Genomic DNA, 16894 nt, shown 5'->3' on the forward strand with positions numbered 1-16894 from the left:
ATAAAAATAGCATGGGGAAAAGAGGCCTGCCCAGATAGGGGCAGAAGTTAGGTAAGTCGTAAGTCAAGTCGTTTGACTGCTTCCATAGGTGAAGTTTGACTTTTTGAGTAAGGCGTTTGTATTGCAATGCTCTCTGGCAAAAGATTTCTCTGTCAGACTGTCATTATTTGAGCAAGTTAATCTTGTCTGAGTGTCAAATGCAGCAATTCTTTTACAAGACGGAGAGGCTGTTTTGTAACATTTCACGTGTATTTACCTACAAATAATCTCATTGAACACTTTTGGCCCTTTTGGGGATTATTTTTGTTTGAAAAAAAAGAAAAGAAGCAAAGACAACATTAGCAACACAGTGGCGTGTGTTTTTCTCCCCTTCCCCCTTCAGCGTATGCATTATCCTTGCAGGATTTAGTCTCTCTACATGCCAGGCACGTATCTAGAAGTGTTATCCCAGGGTTTTCCCTACTGCCTCATCCAGTCCTGTCTACAGGGCGAGTGAGGGATATGGAAGCTGTTGACAGGAAAAGCAGCCCCAAACATGTGGATTGTGTGTAGCTGATAATGGTGGGAGGGGGGCACAGCCATGTGTATGTGTGCACGAGGAGATACAGCTGCGCATGTATGTGCACAAGGGGACGGGGTACAAGTGTGTGTGTGAGAGAGTTTGGAGGAAGTACAACAGTGTGTGTGTACGGGGGGGGGTACAGCCATGTGTATGCAAGGGGAGTACTGCCATGCATATGCATATGCACACATGAAGAGAGGGGGCACAGCTCTGCGTACGTGGGGGGAGAGAGTGTTTGGGGGAAGCATAATGTCAGTGTATGTGTGTGCATGAAGGGATACAGCTGTGTATGCCTGTGTGCATGTAAGGCAAGAAGTCATGTATGTGCGTGGGAGGAAGGGGGTACAGCCATGCCCACATGTGAGGGTTGGTACGTCTGTTAGAGCGAGTGTGTGTGTGAGCTGCGCGTACGTCTGTGACTCGCGGACACGAAACAGCCCCGCGTGCGTCTGAAGCAAGCGGGAGCCCCGCGGGAGCGAGCCCCCGGCAGGGCCAGGCGAGGCGGGGCAGAGCAGTGCGGCGCGAGCCCGCCCGGCCTTACAGTCGCGGGCGGAACACCAGGCCCCGCCGCGGGGCCGAGCGGCCGCGAGACGCGCACGCGCACTAGCCCGCGCGGCGGGTGCCCGTGCGCCGCGCTGCGCCGGCGCTTCGCGCGCACCACCCCGCTGCCTGGCGGGGACGGCGGGTCTATACCCCTCTCCCTTGCTCCCCCGCGCCGGGAGGCGCGCCCGGCTCGCACCGCGCATGCACGTCCCCCCTTCCCCCCCACCCCCCCCCCCGGCGCGCGCGCGCGCACTGAGCGCTCGTGCCGGAGGGCGGTGGCGGCGGCCGGACAGACGCACGCGCGCGCCCCCAACCCCCGCCCCCTCCCAACCCCCGCCCCCACCGCGCGCGGCGGCGGCGCCAGCAGGTAAGCGCGGGGGCGAGCCTCCCCCTCCCGCCATGGCCGGGCCGCCGCTGCGCGCGCGCTCTCGCTGCTGCGGCCGCCGCCGCCGCCGCCATCCCGGCAAGCTCGCGCCGGGGCCGCGCCCCTCGCTCCGCCCCGCCCCGCCCCGCACAAAGGGGGCGCGCGCCACCGGCTCCGCAGCCCGCCTCCCCCCACGCCCCAGCAGCTCGACGCCGCCTCGCAGCGGGGCTGCGGCTCCCGGCGCGCGCGGGCTCGGGCCCAGGCCCAGCCCCGGGGACTCCTGCGCGCACGCGCACGCTCCCGCGCGCCCTCTCCCGGCACCGGCGCGCGCGGGGAAGAGCTGGCAGGAGCTCGCGCCCGCTGGATCCCCCGTTCGGGCACCCGCCCCAAGCGCGCCGCCGCCGCCTGTCCCCCGCCCCCCCCCCCCCGGTTTTGTTTGCTTTTTTTTTTTTTTTTTTTTTAAACCGGAGTCTCCCCTGCGACATGTTGGGATCACAACACTCCTAGATGAATATCTGAACTGGCTAATCCTGCGGGGGTAGCCACCAGGCCAGGATGGATGTTAGGTCGCAGTGAAATGAGCTAATTGGGTGGTCCTTAGCCATGTGTTGCACCCTGTGAAAAATTGCCCCCCTATTTTTTAATGTATATATTTTTATTGTGCATAGTTTTAATGTAATATACAGGTATCCAGGTTGTAGCTGTATTGGTCTAAAGGAAGAGGCAATCAGGACTTGTAGTAGAGATGATATTTTTTATTAGACCCACAGTCTAAATAGTTGGTCCAATAAAAGATACCATCTCTATTACAAGTCCTGATGGCCTTATCTAATATACATGTTTTTAATGCGTGCTGGCAGCCTCCCTTCTGACACTGGACAGCTCCTGGCCTGGTCCTGGCTCCTTTGCTCCCTCTCTGGTGGAAATACAGATGTAAAACAGGCTGATGGGCATGTTGCTTAAAGGCAGAGTTGGTCCATTAAAAGAAAAAACAAAAATAAAACCGCACAAAACAGCACCTTTTTTCCCTTTGTTACAAACCCTGAACCCTCCCTGTGGTGCAAGGGGCTGTTGCCACAGACCCTTCCTTACAGACCGCCTTTGCAGTAGCTACTCTCATCCCAGACAGCAGCAACTCAGCCTGGCATAAAAGCCATAGGGTTGGAGTGCTGTTGTAGCTGCCACGCTCCAAGAAATCTATGAGGCAAGGACATTTTTTGATAGTATCTTTTACTGGGCTCATGGTACGCTTGAGGGAGAAATGCAACAAGTTTTCAGGCTCAAAGCGTTGCTCTTCAGGTCTGGAGAAAAAAATACGCATAGGCTAAGCTGAATAAACTGCCTGGTGGCGGGGGGAGTGTTCAACTCAGCAAATTAAAAGAGGCATTTAGGGTGCATACACACCTACTAAGTCAACTCAAAATAAGACAACTAAGTCAACCTAAATCAACTTAATTAAGTCCACTATGATTTAAGCCATGTCAGAGTGTCCATGTGTACATGTACACCTCTGAGGTGGTGGCAGCTTTCTCGTGAGCCAAGTCAAATGCGGTGCCAAATAATACACTTCTAAGTTGTATTATCTCAATTCGCATTAGTGAAGTCAGTTCTGCTCCACATAGGTGTGTATGCTCTTACAGTTAAGTCGACTTTAAAAAGTGAAGTCACCTTAATTGTCAGAAAGCTTGCACGTGTGTATGCACCCTTAAGGAATGGGGGAAATCTGGGAAGTAGGAGCAAAAAAAAAAAAAGAGCAGAGATTGCTTAAAACCAGAAGAAATGCAATTGAATGGATAACCTGATTCTGTAGAACAAGACCAAGAAGGAAAAGGGTCCTCTGTTACTTATGGAATACAGAGGGTTAGATAGCAGGTAGTTGAAATAAGTCATAAAGCCATTGTCTGTGTACAATCCATTTTTTTCTAGTGTCCAGTAAAGTTATGAATTCTGGTTCCTGGGCCTGTCTTTTGGAGGTGTTTTGTAGCTTTCCTTTGAGTACAAGGATTTCAAGGTCAGAAACTGAGTCGTTCTGTGAAAAGCATCCTGGTGATTGTGTCTCTGTCCTGTATCTCTTCCCTGTGATAGTTTATTCTGGAGTGTACTGTTAGTTTTTGACTAGTTTCACCTACAGTTTCCATTTAGCACATTGGATGAGTTGTTCCCCATTCTTTGATAGAAATGTTTAGGACATTGGTGACACGTAAGGGGTGCACACAGGTGCATGTGCACCCGCTGAGAATGGCCGTGCCCCCACTGAGGGAAGCACTGGCGGCATCTTGGCCACAGGCTGCTGCAGCAGTGGGAAGGGGTGAGCCAGGGTCACAGCCAACCCAGCAGAGTAGGCAGGTAGGTAAGGTTTCTTCTTCCTTTAGTTTCTGGGCTGGGGTAGGGGGAGATCAAGACTCCACAGTACAGGAGGGAGCAGGGTAGGTGCAGGGCCTAATCATTCACCCCTGCCCCTGTTGCACTGTGAGAATTGTCCCACGACCTGGCCTAGCCGGGGCCCCATTTAAGGAAAATGGGGCCCCAGCTGGGCTGGGTTATGGGGCAGTTGGAACCTGGTGGTTCCTGCCACTGCACGCGCTACGGGAGAGGGGCAGCACGTTCCCCCAACCCCTTGGTTCCAATGTGCCACATTCCTGGACGAGCTGCTGGGCTCTGCCCCACAGCCTGGCCTGGGTGAGGCCCCATTCAAGGTGAATGGAGCCCAAGTGGAGCTGGGTTGTGGGACAAGCAGAGCTCGGGAGCTCCTGCAGAATGGCAGCACCAGGGAGCCAGGGGGAGCACATGGATCCCCCACCCCCCAATCTTTGCACGGCCTTTGAAAGCAGCATGACACAGTGCCATATGCCTCGCTGCCCAGCCCGCCCAGTGGCACGACCCACATGGCAGCGTGCTGCTTTCAAAGGCTGCAACGAGCAGCAGAGCAGGCAAAGCCCAGCTTGCCTCAGCTGCAGCTCACCCTTACCCTGTGCAAAGATCAAGGGGGTCATGTGCCCCCCTTGACTCCCCAGTGCTGTGACTCTGCAGGAGCTGCTGGGCTCTTTCCAGGGATGACCTAGACGGGGTGGGGGTCCCGACTCCAGGGGGTTCCATCTCCTCCGAGCTGAAGCTGGTCCTGCTGCAGTTTCAGGCCCCCCCCCAGGTGGTGCAGGGCTGGGGCAGAACCGGGGCTGGTGCTGGGAGACGGCAAGGGCCTGTGCAGGGCTGGGGGGTGGTGGACTCTGATGCTGGGTAATGACCTCTGGCATGGGGGAAGGGGCAGCTGCATGGGTGCAGTAGGTCTGATCCCAATCCCTGCCCCTCAGCCCCAGCCTCACTCCCTCCTCCCGATGGCCCTTTCCTTTCCCCTCCCCCTTCCCCCACAGACTCAGCCCCCACAAAAAAAGTTTTCTCTCCTGATCTCCCTCCCCCCCAGCATCCCCGCCCAGTCAGCAGTTGGCTGCTGGGGGAGCCCCCCCCCCCCCCCCCCCGCACCAGTTTCCCATGGTGTAGGATGTGGGTTCTGCTGGTTTCATTGTTGGGTGGGTTGTTTTTGGTTACAGTGGAGATGGATTGCCAGGTTTTGCACTTAATGTTGAGGCTCGGTTGTAACCCACTCGGTGTCAGCGGTGAGTTTGTTTCTGATGATGAGTTGGGTGAGGTTTGGAGGTTGTTTGAAAGCCAGGAATATTCAGCGTAGGTATATTTATCTCAAGGTCTGATCCTCTTTAAGTATAGGCTGTAAATATTTGATGAGCTTTCTTACAGGTTTCAACATATGGTGGTGGTATGTGACAACCAAGGGTGTGCAATGAGCCGAGGGTTTCTTTTTGTATTGTATTAGATTATTGCAGGACATTTCAGTGACTTTTTCAAAGATGTGACGTATATGTCCACAGGAGTCCTTGCTGAGTAAAGGCAGTTTCCAGATTAGTACGGTGAGAGTTATGAGTAGATGCAGTGGTATTTGAAGGCACGACTGTAGATAACAGTCACAGTCAATTGGGTAGCCAACTGGCTGGAGGGTCACACCCAGAGAGTGGTGGTGGAAGGGTCATTTTCAGCCTGGAGGGATGTGAGCAGTGGGGTTCCCCAGGGCTCCGTCCTCGGGCCTGCACTGTTCAACATCTTCATCAGCGACTTGGACGAGGGGGTAAAAAGCACCCTGTTCAAATTTGCTGATGACACTAAGATGTGGCAGGATATGGGCACTCTAGAAGGGAGCAGTAGGCTACAATCGGACCTAGACAGGTTACAAAAGTGGGTGGACGAGAACAGGATGGGATTCAACACTGACCAGTGCAAAGTGATGTGCCTGGGGAGGAACAGCCGGCTCCATACCTACAGGATGGGGAACTCCCTTCTTGTCAGTACAGAGGCAGAAAAGGATCTTGGAGTCATCACTGACTCCAAGAGGAACATGGGCCGGGAGTATGGGGATGCAGTCAGGAAGGCCAACCGTACCTTGTCATGCATCCACAGATGCATCTCATGCAGGTCCAAGGGGGTGATCCTCCCCCTCTATGCGGCACTGGTCAGGCCGCAGCTGGAGTACTGCATCCAGTTCTGGGCGCCACACTTCAAGAGGGATGTCGACAGCATGGAGAGGGTCCAGAGGAGGGCCACTCACATGATCAGGGGGCAGCAGGGCAGGCCTTATGAGGAGAGGCTACAGGACCTGAACCTGTTCAGCCTCCACAAGAGAAGGCTGAGGGGGGATCTAGTGGCCTGTTACAAACTAGTCGGGGGGGATCAGCAGGCATTGGGGGAGTCCCTGTTCCCCTGAGCACCGCCAGGAGTGACCAGGAATAATGGTCACAAGCTGGCAGAGGGTAGATTTAGGCTAGCTATCAGGAGGCGCTACTTCACGGTAGGGTCTGGAACCAACTTCCAAGAGAAGTGGTGCTGGCCCCTACCCTGGGGGTCTTTAAGAGGAGGTTAAATGAACACCTTGCTGGGGTCGTTTAACCCCAGTAATCTTTCCTGCTGTGTCAGGGGGTCGGACTAGATGATCTACTCAGGTCCCTTCCGACCCTAGAAACTATGAAACTATAACTGGGATAATTGCTGGTTCTCTGAATATAAGTCTATGGAATTTTAATTGAATTGTGATTTGTAGGGTGCCATCCCAGATGTGGATCATAGTATTTAGAAGTTGTTAGTGTAGTCCACCCCCAGGCTTTTAGTTGGCTAACACTGTATTTTCTGTAACCTAGTTATTTTCTGTAACCTAGTTGCGTTCCACTCCTCACCCCCATCTCTCTAATGTTGTTCCCTCACTCAGGCAATTTGTATTTTCCTACTGGCTTTGTCATCTCTTTGGATTCACGATCCTAAACATCTACTAGTATTTCAGAGAGAATTTGATAGAAGGGTACTAGTTGCTGACCCTGCGGTGGAAGTCATTAAACAAGTCCAAACGTTAGTCTAGAAGATGAGAAAATATAATTTATATAATACAGGGCATGTCTATATGTTCTTTAACTAATGCGCATTACATTTAGTATCTCTAATGTGAGGTACTAATAAATGCACCTTAGGATGCCGTAATACACAGCAGCAAAAGCACATACTTTCGAAAGTGATGCTTAATGCGCAATAGCTAATTCTACTGTGCATTAACATATTAACACATTTTTTAATGCAGTGCTTTAATGTGCAGTAAAATAGGCTACTGCACATTAAAGCGCACATGCAGACATCATGACCCTAGTCTTCTAAAAGTTCTTTTAGGTGGTTCATGAAGAGGTTGTCATGAAAGGTGACACAGTGGTGTAAAAACAATGTTATTCTTTGTTGCATTATTCATTTCAAATGTCATGCTTCTCGTAACTGATTATTTTATTATTGTATAATTTGGGGGCAATTATAGCTTTACTGCGTGAGTAATATCATGGCAGTCAAGTGCCCATGTGCTTTTGGACTGTGGACCTGATCGAATCTCCAGGTAAGTTGGTAGGAACCGTATGACTTCAGTGGGCTCTGGATCAGGCATGTAGCACATAATTCTGCAGTTTTATCATAACTTGTAAAAAGAAATAATTTTTGGATTTTTGGATAATTCAAAACTTAATTGCACCTGATTTTACCTTAATACATTTTGAATTGCTTTTACTACTTAAAATGCATTATTACACTTTTAATTCCTGGATAACTTTTAAGTTTTGCTAAAAGCATCATTTATTTTGAGAAACAGATAGAGACAGAATAATCTGTTCTTACCTTCCTCAACATTCTTTCTTTCAGGTTTAGGGTGGCCAGAATAAGGGTTTAGTCTGCTGTCAAAAGTTTGATGATCGATTATTCAGAAAATTTTCTGCGTTGTTCATGGTATGGTCCAAAATATGATATTATACATATAGTTTGAGTTATTCTGGTACATGTTGCTATTGTGTGTGTTTCTAGAACTTGTAAAATGTGTAATAAATGTTTGTTAATGGTTCCTTTTGTTATAAGAAGTGCTAGTGTTGCAGTAATATCAAGCATTTTCTTCACAGAGAAAGCTTTGTGGGCAGATTGTAGCATTAAATATTTGAGTAAATTTATATTTTTGTTAAAAATAAATATTGTCATTTAAAAATTAGCAAATTCTTCTACCATGCACATACACAGTACTAGGTAAAACATAAACTTTGAGCATTTACATGATATGAAGGGTTGATGTGGAGGATATTTCTGATCAGTTTATGTCAGTTTTCATTTGTTTGGATTTTTTTATAATTGTCTCTTGTGAATTGGTGTTTTAAACAAACTTACTAAGAAATCAAGATTTTCTTTCTTTTATTTAACAGGAGTTTTTCATCAGTATGTCTGAAACCATTAAATATAATGACGACGATCACAAAACTGTGTTTCTGAAAACATTAAACGAGCAACGTTTGGAAGGCGAATTTTGTGACATAGCTATTGTGGTAGAGGACGTGAAATTCAGAGCACATAGGTGTGTGCTGGCTGCCTGCAGTACATACTTCAAAAAGCTTTTTAAGAAACTGGAAGTTGATAGCTCATCAGTAATAGAGATAGATTTCCTTCGTTCTGATATATTTGAGGAGGTTTTAAATTATATGTATACTGCAAAGATTTCAGTTAAGAAAGAAGATGTAAATTTGATGATGTCATCAGGTCAGATTCTTGGTATTAGGTTTTTGGATAAACTGTGTTCTCAGAAGCGTGATGTGTCTAGTCCTGAAGAAAATTCCCAATCCAAGAGTAAATACTGTCTGAAAATAAATCATTCTATTGGAGACTCCAACGATAACCAGGATGATGAGGTTGAGGAAATAGGAGATCATGATGACAGCCCATCAGATGTGACAGTGGAAGGAACTCCTCCTAGTCAGGAAGATGGAAAGTCACCTACCACTACGCTAAGAGTTCAAGAAGCGATCCTGAAAGAGTTGGGAAGTGAAGAGGTTCGAAAAGTAAACTGTTATGGCCAGGAAGTAGAGCCCATGGAAACGTCTGAATCAAAAGACTTAGGATCTCAAACTCCCCAAGCATTAACATTTAATGATGGTATAAGTGAAGTGAAAGATGAACAGACACCAGGATGGACAACAGCAGCTAGTGACATGAAGTTTGAGTATTTGCTTTATGGCCACAGGGAACAGATTGCCTGTCAGGCATGCGGTAAGACATTTTCTGATGAAGCACGATTGAGAAAGCATGAAAAGCTCCACACTGCTGATAGGCCATTTGTTTGTGAAATGTGTACTAAAGGCTTTACCACCCAAGCGCATTTGAAAGAGCACTTGAAAATACACACTGGTTACAAACCTTACAGTTGTGAGGTGTGTGGAAAGTCTTTTATTCGAGCTCCAGATCTGAAAAAACATGAACGAGTTCACAGTAATGAGAGGCCATTTGCGTGCCATATGTGTGATAAAGCTTTCAAGCACAAGTCCCACCTAAAAGACCATGAAAGAAGACACAGAGGGGAAAAACCTTTTGTCTGCAGCTCCTGCACAAAAGCATTTGCTAAAGCATCTGATTTAAAAAGGCATGAGAACAATATGCATAGTGAAAGAAAACAAGTCACAACAGCCAGTGCCATCCAGAGTGAAACAGAACAGTTACAAGCAGCAGCTATGGCGGCTGAAGCAGAGCAGCAACTTGAAACTATTGCTTGCAGTTAAAGCAGAAAACTTTATCCAAAAAGTAATTAAAAAAATTAAGCTGAACAAAAATTAATTGTTGATACATATTTAACCTGATCACCATCTTTTCAAGAAAAAAATATTTTTAGAGGGGTTGAATGCTGCTGCATAGGAACATACAGTGGTGCTTGGTTATTTTAAAGTATTTCAAACACATGTATTCTTAGAGTATAAAATATTTTTGCTGTTATTAGTGTATAATGCACTAACTCGTGTTTTTATTTGGGAAAATGATCAAGTCCTTTATAAACAAAAAGATACTGTTTTAATCTTTTCTGCACTGACTAAATGGGTGGTGTACATTGTACACATTAAAAACAAGGAAGTAAATTAAGTTATATCTAATGTCAACATTTGTAGAAAAATAAGTGGGAACAATATGTTTATTTTTCAGAAAGAATTTTTGGGTGTAGTTATGCAAGTGTCATATAAATCACTTAGAATTCATGGTAAAATACATGTGCTGACTTGCTCTCATTTTTAATTCTTCCTTTTCCTTTACTTGCAGTTGCCTTCTTTTTAATCCACCTGGTGATTTGGGGTATAGTGAAGTTGCAGATATTTGCTTCTCTGAAAGTTAGACCTTTCATATTCATAATGGCCTACATTGTGGCTCAGCTGCTTCGGTATAATTTCCAGCCACATTTCCTACAGTCCACAAGGGATGGGGTAGAAATAGGATAAATTGCGGAGTGCAGTGGACAATCTAGCAATAAGCTCCAGAGTGCGCAGACGTGTATCTGCACATGTGCCCAGGGTCGCAGCATGTTGAACCAGGGCAGAGCAGCTCCTCCTGGTTCAGTGTGCTGCAGAGAGGCTGGCTGTGACACAAGAGTGCTTCAGTGCAGGGCTAGCCGGCAGGCCCTAGCCAGCCCCCTCAGCATCTATGGAGTTTTTCACTCTACCACAGGGTAGTACTTGTATTTACAAGTACTATCCTACTGCAGAGCAAATTGGTTCACTCCAGCCTAATGGGGGCGCACTTATAAACACCAAGATGTTTACTGCACAGCTAATAATTAGTAAATGTCTTGTGTAGACGCACCCGTTGTGCTGAATCTGACCCCCGGCAATCAGTTAGGTAATATAACCTGCAGTTGTATGTTTTTCATGCTTCTTTATCCTCACCTTCCCTAAGACAGGTAAGGCAAGACAGTGTTTATTATAACTGGAACTAGCCATGGAGTTGAGTGGTTGAAGATACGGTGCTAGGACCTAGAACTGGTGCAGAGATGCAGGCTGCCACATCCTTGCCTGCAGCTTTCAGGTTGGGTTATGTTGCCTTGGTAAGCTATCTCTAATAGGATGATGTGTAGAAGGATCTCCTTGTGAAACACACCACCTTCTGGGACCCTTTCCATGTTAGGGGTGATCTTGGGCAACAATTCTAACTGTCATTGGCTTAGAATCTGTGATTGCTGGTAGTCTGTTTTTAAATCAAACTTATCCAGGCAGTCTTAGATGGGAACTTTTAACTGTTAATTAAATTATCACAGTCTCAACAACATTTGTAGAGCCTGCAAACAGCTGTCTGTATGTACTTAACAGGAAAAGAGATAGTCAAAGCTTCACAATAGACATTCTTAAAGGGATCCTAAGGAACACAGAGACTTCATTATTTGAAGTGTGTAAATAATGTAAATATTATCAATGCTTTATTTCAATTAAAAACTGGCAAAATGCACTCTTGCACTTCAGGTTGTAAAATTGGTCATTTAAAATGCCCATGACATGAAAGTTGTTAGACCAAGTATTTATAAATTATTGCATGGTATATTGCCTCTTCAATTTCTAACTAGAAATGAAAAACATTTTTTGTAAGTGAAAATGAAATTTTATTCTAATAATTGATTTTTTTACAGTTTCATTGTGTATCATTCACATAATCAGTGGGTTTAGCAATTTATATTAAAATGCTACTAATGGTTTGAAAGCTGTTCTGTAAATAAAACAGAAATTGGATATTTTAGAATATGTAAACTTCAGATTTCAGGCTTTCTATTTTTAAAAATATCGTTTCATTTACATTGAGTGCTGTTAGCTTGTAAATTATTTTTACGTTTGCATGATATCAGAGAATATGTACTTGTTTAATTTTATAGCTTCCCACAGAGGGACGCATGTTTTGGCAGCTTCCTGTATATAAGGATAGATAAAGATGGAAGGTCCAAAATTGGATCTGTATTTTTCTTTGCTTTTGTTTGTAAAGTTTATTAGTTGTTTTACGATTTATTATTTTTAATTCCATTCATCCCCTGTAAGACAATACACATAAGCTGTGCATCTCATTTTAAGGGATCAGAAAGATCTTAGTTTCACATTTTCAGGAATTTATTAAAACAATGTTTTATGTGCTCTTTTAGAAAATATTTTTAAAAGTTGTCATTTTTTCCCTTCTACATTCCTTGTATTAGCATAAGTTCCAAATATGATCTAGTATTGCAATGATAGAATAACATTTAAACCTATGGCAATAATTAAAATTTACATAGGCAGGAAAAATGTATTGTCTTGTACAACTTTTACACAGTAAATGAATCATTTGGAGCTCAGATTTTACAGCTCCTCATTCACAGGAAAAGTCCAGGGAAAGCAATAGGGTTACTTTCTTGACAGGTGCTCTAGAATTGGGAGCAAAGCTATATGTTGTTTTTTTTTTAGTTTGTTTGTTGAGCTCCATAATTTTTAGATTAATTGTATTTTCCAGAGATTAATAATCATGGGGTTCTTCAGGAAAACTATAATTCAAGTTCAAATTTTGTTACATCTTTCATTAACGGTAATGTAGTCTGCTTTCTTTCTGAATCGTTACCAAAATTACAAATATCACCACCTATTTTTTTCAAAACTTTAAGAATGCTTAGATTCTAATTGAAGGCAGTGGATCTGCTGAGATATTCAAGAGCTTTTCTGCATGCTTTTCTATTTGCTTGATTTCCTTTAGAATTTGGGGGATAAAAGTACACTCAATTAAAAAAGTTATATATGCATGAGCTGTGCCTTTCAAATTCAGATACATTTACAAAATCCTAACACAAGGCACTTATCTTACTTAAGGACTGTTTTCACTTTAAAATTCAGTATTTTGTACACACTGCTTTCTTTTCTAGATCTTTTCAAATATATTGAATGCTTTTGATGTTGTTTATAATATCAATAGTTTGTATTTTCTGCTTGATTCTTTCTAAAAAACATCCCACAACTGTGCTGTTTTTCCCCTACCTTACAAAATAATTCAACTCAGGCTCGGAAATTTGTTCCCATTAAGGTGAAAGGATCTTAGAAAGGAAATGTAGACAAAGTTATAGGCTGTAGTTAACCCTCTGCATAATTCTGGTTTTTTTTATAAGTACACACAAATATGGCAGTTATTGTATTTCATATACAGTGGATGAAACCCTTGCTTACTGAAGTTAATGGGAGTTTAGCTGTAGACTTCTTTTGGGCCAGGTAATCACCCAGTGTCCCCAAACAAGTCATAGAGAATAAAAAATAGTAATAAAAATGTCACAAATGTGGAGCATTTGAGGGGTTATTCACAGGATAGCTAAAGTTGGAAGTTATTCTTTTTTGTTTGTATCTTGAAAAATGTGCTTAATTTTGGTTATATGAGTGAATTGTATGGTTTCAGTGAACATCCTTAAGTGCTTAGGGTTACGTGAGTGTATATAACCTTTGTTTGCAGGTTCGCTAGTTTTAACTACAATAGGCCAGAACCGCTTCTGGTATAAAATAATGCATTTCCATTGATATAACTGGAACCACGTTGATTTACATTGGTAGGAATGTAAGCTAAAGCTTCTCAAATAACGACTAGCTATTAAATAGGCAAAACAACAATTTTATTAAAAAATAGTTTATTTTACATTTATATTGAAGAAATTGGAATTAAAAAGTACTTGAAAATCAGACCTTTACTGTTCTTTGGTCTAGATTATGAATGACACCTGCTACTTAAAAATGAGGCTTTCTACAAAGGAAAAAGAAAAGGCCAAACGATATACTCTGGGTAGATTTTTTTTGTTACTAGTCTATCTTTAGCGCACGGAATTATTGCAGTGCATTTGCACTTAGCAATATTTGCTTGTATTGTCCAACATTTAGAATGTTGTTGTATCTTTTAAATTAAACTGCATAATAGATAGAGCATAATGGGATTCTTCCACAAACATATAAATACACTGACATTATAAAAAGCTTTAAAATATATTGATTTGTTCCATGTTCAGTTCCTTGGGCAAGTGGTTTTTTTAATTTAGTTTTAAATGTTGATAATAATTTGAGGCTTTGAATTGCCTTCAAAAGTTAAGACTACGTATGTTCATTCCAACAGTGGGAAAGGGAATTTAAACTGCTAATGTGTAAAGGATCCAGAATAAGATGTAAATTAAGTAAACCTGCTTTACCTTAGCATACACTAGGGGGAATCATGAAATGATATAAACTGTTATAGTTCCACTGATTTTGGTGTAAATAATCAGCGCTCCACTAGTCATTGTTGTCATCATTGTCTTCTTGTGTCCTTGTCATAAACTAGATGTTTTTTTCCACAATCATGCACAAGTGATGGCTCTTTCCATTGCTGCAGTGAGGTCCTCCTTCATTCTCACCAAGGAGTCAGCAAATGAGCATGTACTACATGGTCTGTACTTCACCACACTCACATATATTTGTATCATAGTAACCCCATTTGATCATGTTTGTTTTTGATCTTCCAGTTTGTGTGTGGAGGCAAGTCAGGCTATGCTACGTTGGCCAATCTAGATCTGCTCCTCTTGTAAGATCCTCCTGGGGTTACAGGTCCTTTTCAGAGAACCTGATGGCATGTAATCTTTCCTTTAATAACCTCAGCCATGACCTGCCCGCTGTTGTGTCCAGTGGCTCAACACTGATCACAAAATTCTTTTATGTTTTAAGCTGTTTAGTTATGTGTGACCATAGAGTGGATGCCTGGGGTCTTCTATCTGCTGTGATCTTTCTTTTTGGCTCTCTACCTTTCTTCTGATATCAGGTGGTCCACTGCCAGCAGTAAGTACAGGTTATCCTTTGGTGTTGCTTTTGATGTCCTGTTATTTCATGACATGTCATGTAGAACTGGGTATGTTTTCTGGCATGAACTGATCGTTCCCATACTGGAAATGCATACTCTGCAGTGGAGTAACACAAGGCAATAGCAGTGGTTCCTAATGTAGCTGGGCTTCCTCCTCACTGGGCGCATCTACACATCGCCCTACAGCTACATAACAATGCGCTATGTCACCATATGGTGCACTGTGACGACATAGCAATCATGTGGGTCTACACATGATCGCCAACTACGTCGCTGTAGCGGCGTGCTCCCCAGTATAGTGCGCTGCTATGGGGAAGTAGTGATGAAGTTTAACTGCGCCACATGCATGGTGTAGTAACCACCCGTTCTGTGCTGTGCTTTAGTACTTCCAAAAGGAAGTAATACAGCATGGCACCATAACAACATCACCGTATGGAGATGTGTAGACGCACCCACTGTGAAGTGACCAACTTTCAAAGAATGGTGTTGCAGGTGCTGACTTACCCTTTCATCTTCTCTACATGTGCTTTGAAGGTAAGTGTTTGGTCCAGTGTAACCCTAAAATACACAGTGTTTGGGTGATTAGTTGTTGGGATTCCATCCAAGGGGATGTTTTAATTTCTGTTTGGCTTCTCTATGGTGTAGGTAAAAAGCTGTAACCTGTGTCTTGGTTGGGTTGGCACAAAGCTGGTTCTTATTGTAGTAATCTGAGTGGTTGTTCTGTATGCATGTCAGTCTGTTCTTGACAGTGCCAAAGTCCTCTTGTGAGGTGATATATTGATCATTAGCATATATGAAGCTCCTCATATTACTCTGTATGGGTTGGTAATTGGTATATATGTTAGAAAGTATGTCCCATAAACTTTTCTTAATAATTTAAGAACATAAGGAACATAATGCCATATTAGGTTAGATGAGTAGCCCATTTAGTAGGGCTGTGCAAAGCTTTGCGAATCCCTGATTCGATTTGGCAGAGATTCAGCGGCTGAATCTCCAGACCAAATCAGGAGACCCTTTAATTTCTCCAAATTGACTCGAAACCCTCCAGATTGATTCGGAGAGATTTGGAAAAGTTTGGTAATTTGGACATAGACATAGCTTTAAATGTTTTTTTACATACCTCAAGGTACCAAGCAGCTCATGAATGCTGTGATGGTGGGGCAGATGGATCATCCCACAGAAGCATGGAGGGCTCCCCAGCATGTTCAAAAGCAGACCCAGAAGTGGACCAGAAACACCACCCCCCAGCACCCCCAGCTCAGCAACTGGTGCCTCCTGAGTCGGGGGGGGCGGGGGGCACCTGGGGTCCTGCTGCGGCCAATTGCTGAGCTAGGGGGAGGCCCCCCAGCATGCTGCCCAGTGGACCTGGAAGTGGACTGGAAGTACTTCTGGTCCACTTACAGGTCCACCACTGAGCATGCGGGGGGATGAGGGGGGCACACTCCTGTGGGAAGCTCCATCCGCCTCAGTATTGCAGAATTCACGAGTCACGCCTGGTACCTCAAGGTATGTAGAAAAAACATTCAAAGCTGTGTCTATGGCCGAATTACTGATTCTCCAAATCAGCATCAAATCTTCAGATTCAGTTTCAGCCAAATCGAACCAAGGACAGTGATCTGAATGAGCGAATCAAATCGCTGTCCCCAATTTGGGCCAAATCTGAATTGAATACAGCCCATTTCCTACGCCCTTACCATTTAGCCCAGTATCCTGTCTTCTACAGTGGCAGTAATAGATGCTTTAGAGCAGGGCCCATGGGCTAGATCCTAAGGCCTGTGGGTCAGATTCAGCCTGTAAAGTTTCAATCCAGTCTGCATATTACTAGGGGTGCATTGATCCTAAGCTGTTTAATCTGTTCTGCATTTTGCTAATGGCATGCCCATCCCCTCTGGCTGTTCCAGCAAGCTGCTCCTAGAGGGCTGCTGTCCCTCACAAGCCTCTGCTCACTGTCCCTGGAGTGGCAGAGAGAAGCAGTGGCCCATGAGCTGTTCCCCATGTTAGTAACAAGCTGCCAACCTTGCTGTAGAGGCAAAGTATAAGAACAGTGTGTCGAGAGCAGTGATTTTCATTTTCATGCAGAGAAGGCATTTTTTTCATTTTCCATTTTGCTTTCAGTTCTCTTCTTAATGACACCCAACATTTTATTGACTTTTTTGAATGCCACTATACATTGAGCTGTTGTTTTTAAAGAACTGTCTACAGTGACTCCAAGGTCTCTTTCCTGCATCATAACAGCC

General features: G+C 44.4%; 1 protein-coding gene across 1 annotated transcript; it reads left to right on the forward strand.

Moving 5' to 3' along the window:
- The first annotated feature begins 1415 nt into the window (after nt 1-1415).
- On the forward strand, nt 1416-15941 carry ZBTB14 (zinc finger and BTB domain containing 14). The gene is made up of 3 exons (XM_090039731.1): nt 1416-1472; nt 7698-7781; nt 8243-15941. Exons 2-3 carry the CDS (start codon nt 7779-7781, stop codon nt 9584-9586), a joined length of 1347 nt encoding a protein of 448 aa, XP_089895857.1. The 5' UTR covers nt 1416-1472; nt 7698-7778; the 3' UTR covers nt 9587-15941.
- The last annotated feature ends 953 nt before the right edge of the window (nt 15942-16894 follow it).

The sequence above is a fragment of the Crocodylus siamensis genome, chromosome 3 (genome assembly GCF_052110815.1).
Source record: "Crocodylus siamensis isolate JL-2025a chromosome 3, ASM5211081v1, whole genome shotgun sequence".
NCBI lineage: Eukaryota > Metazoa > Chordata > Crocodylia > Crocodylidae > Crocodylus > Crocodylus siamensis.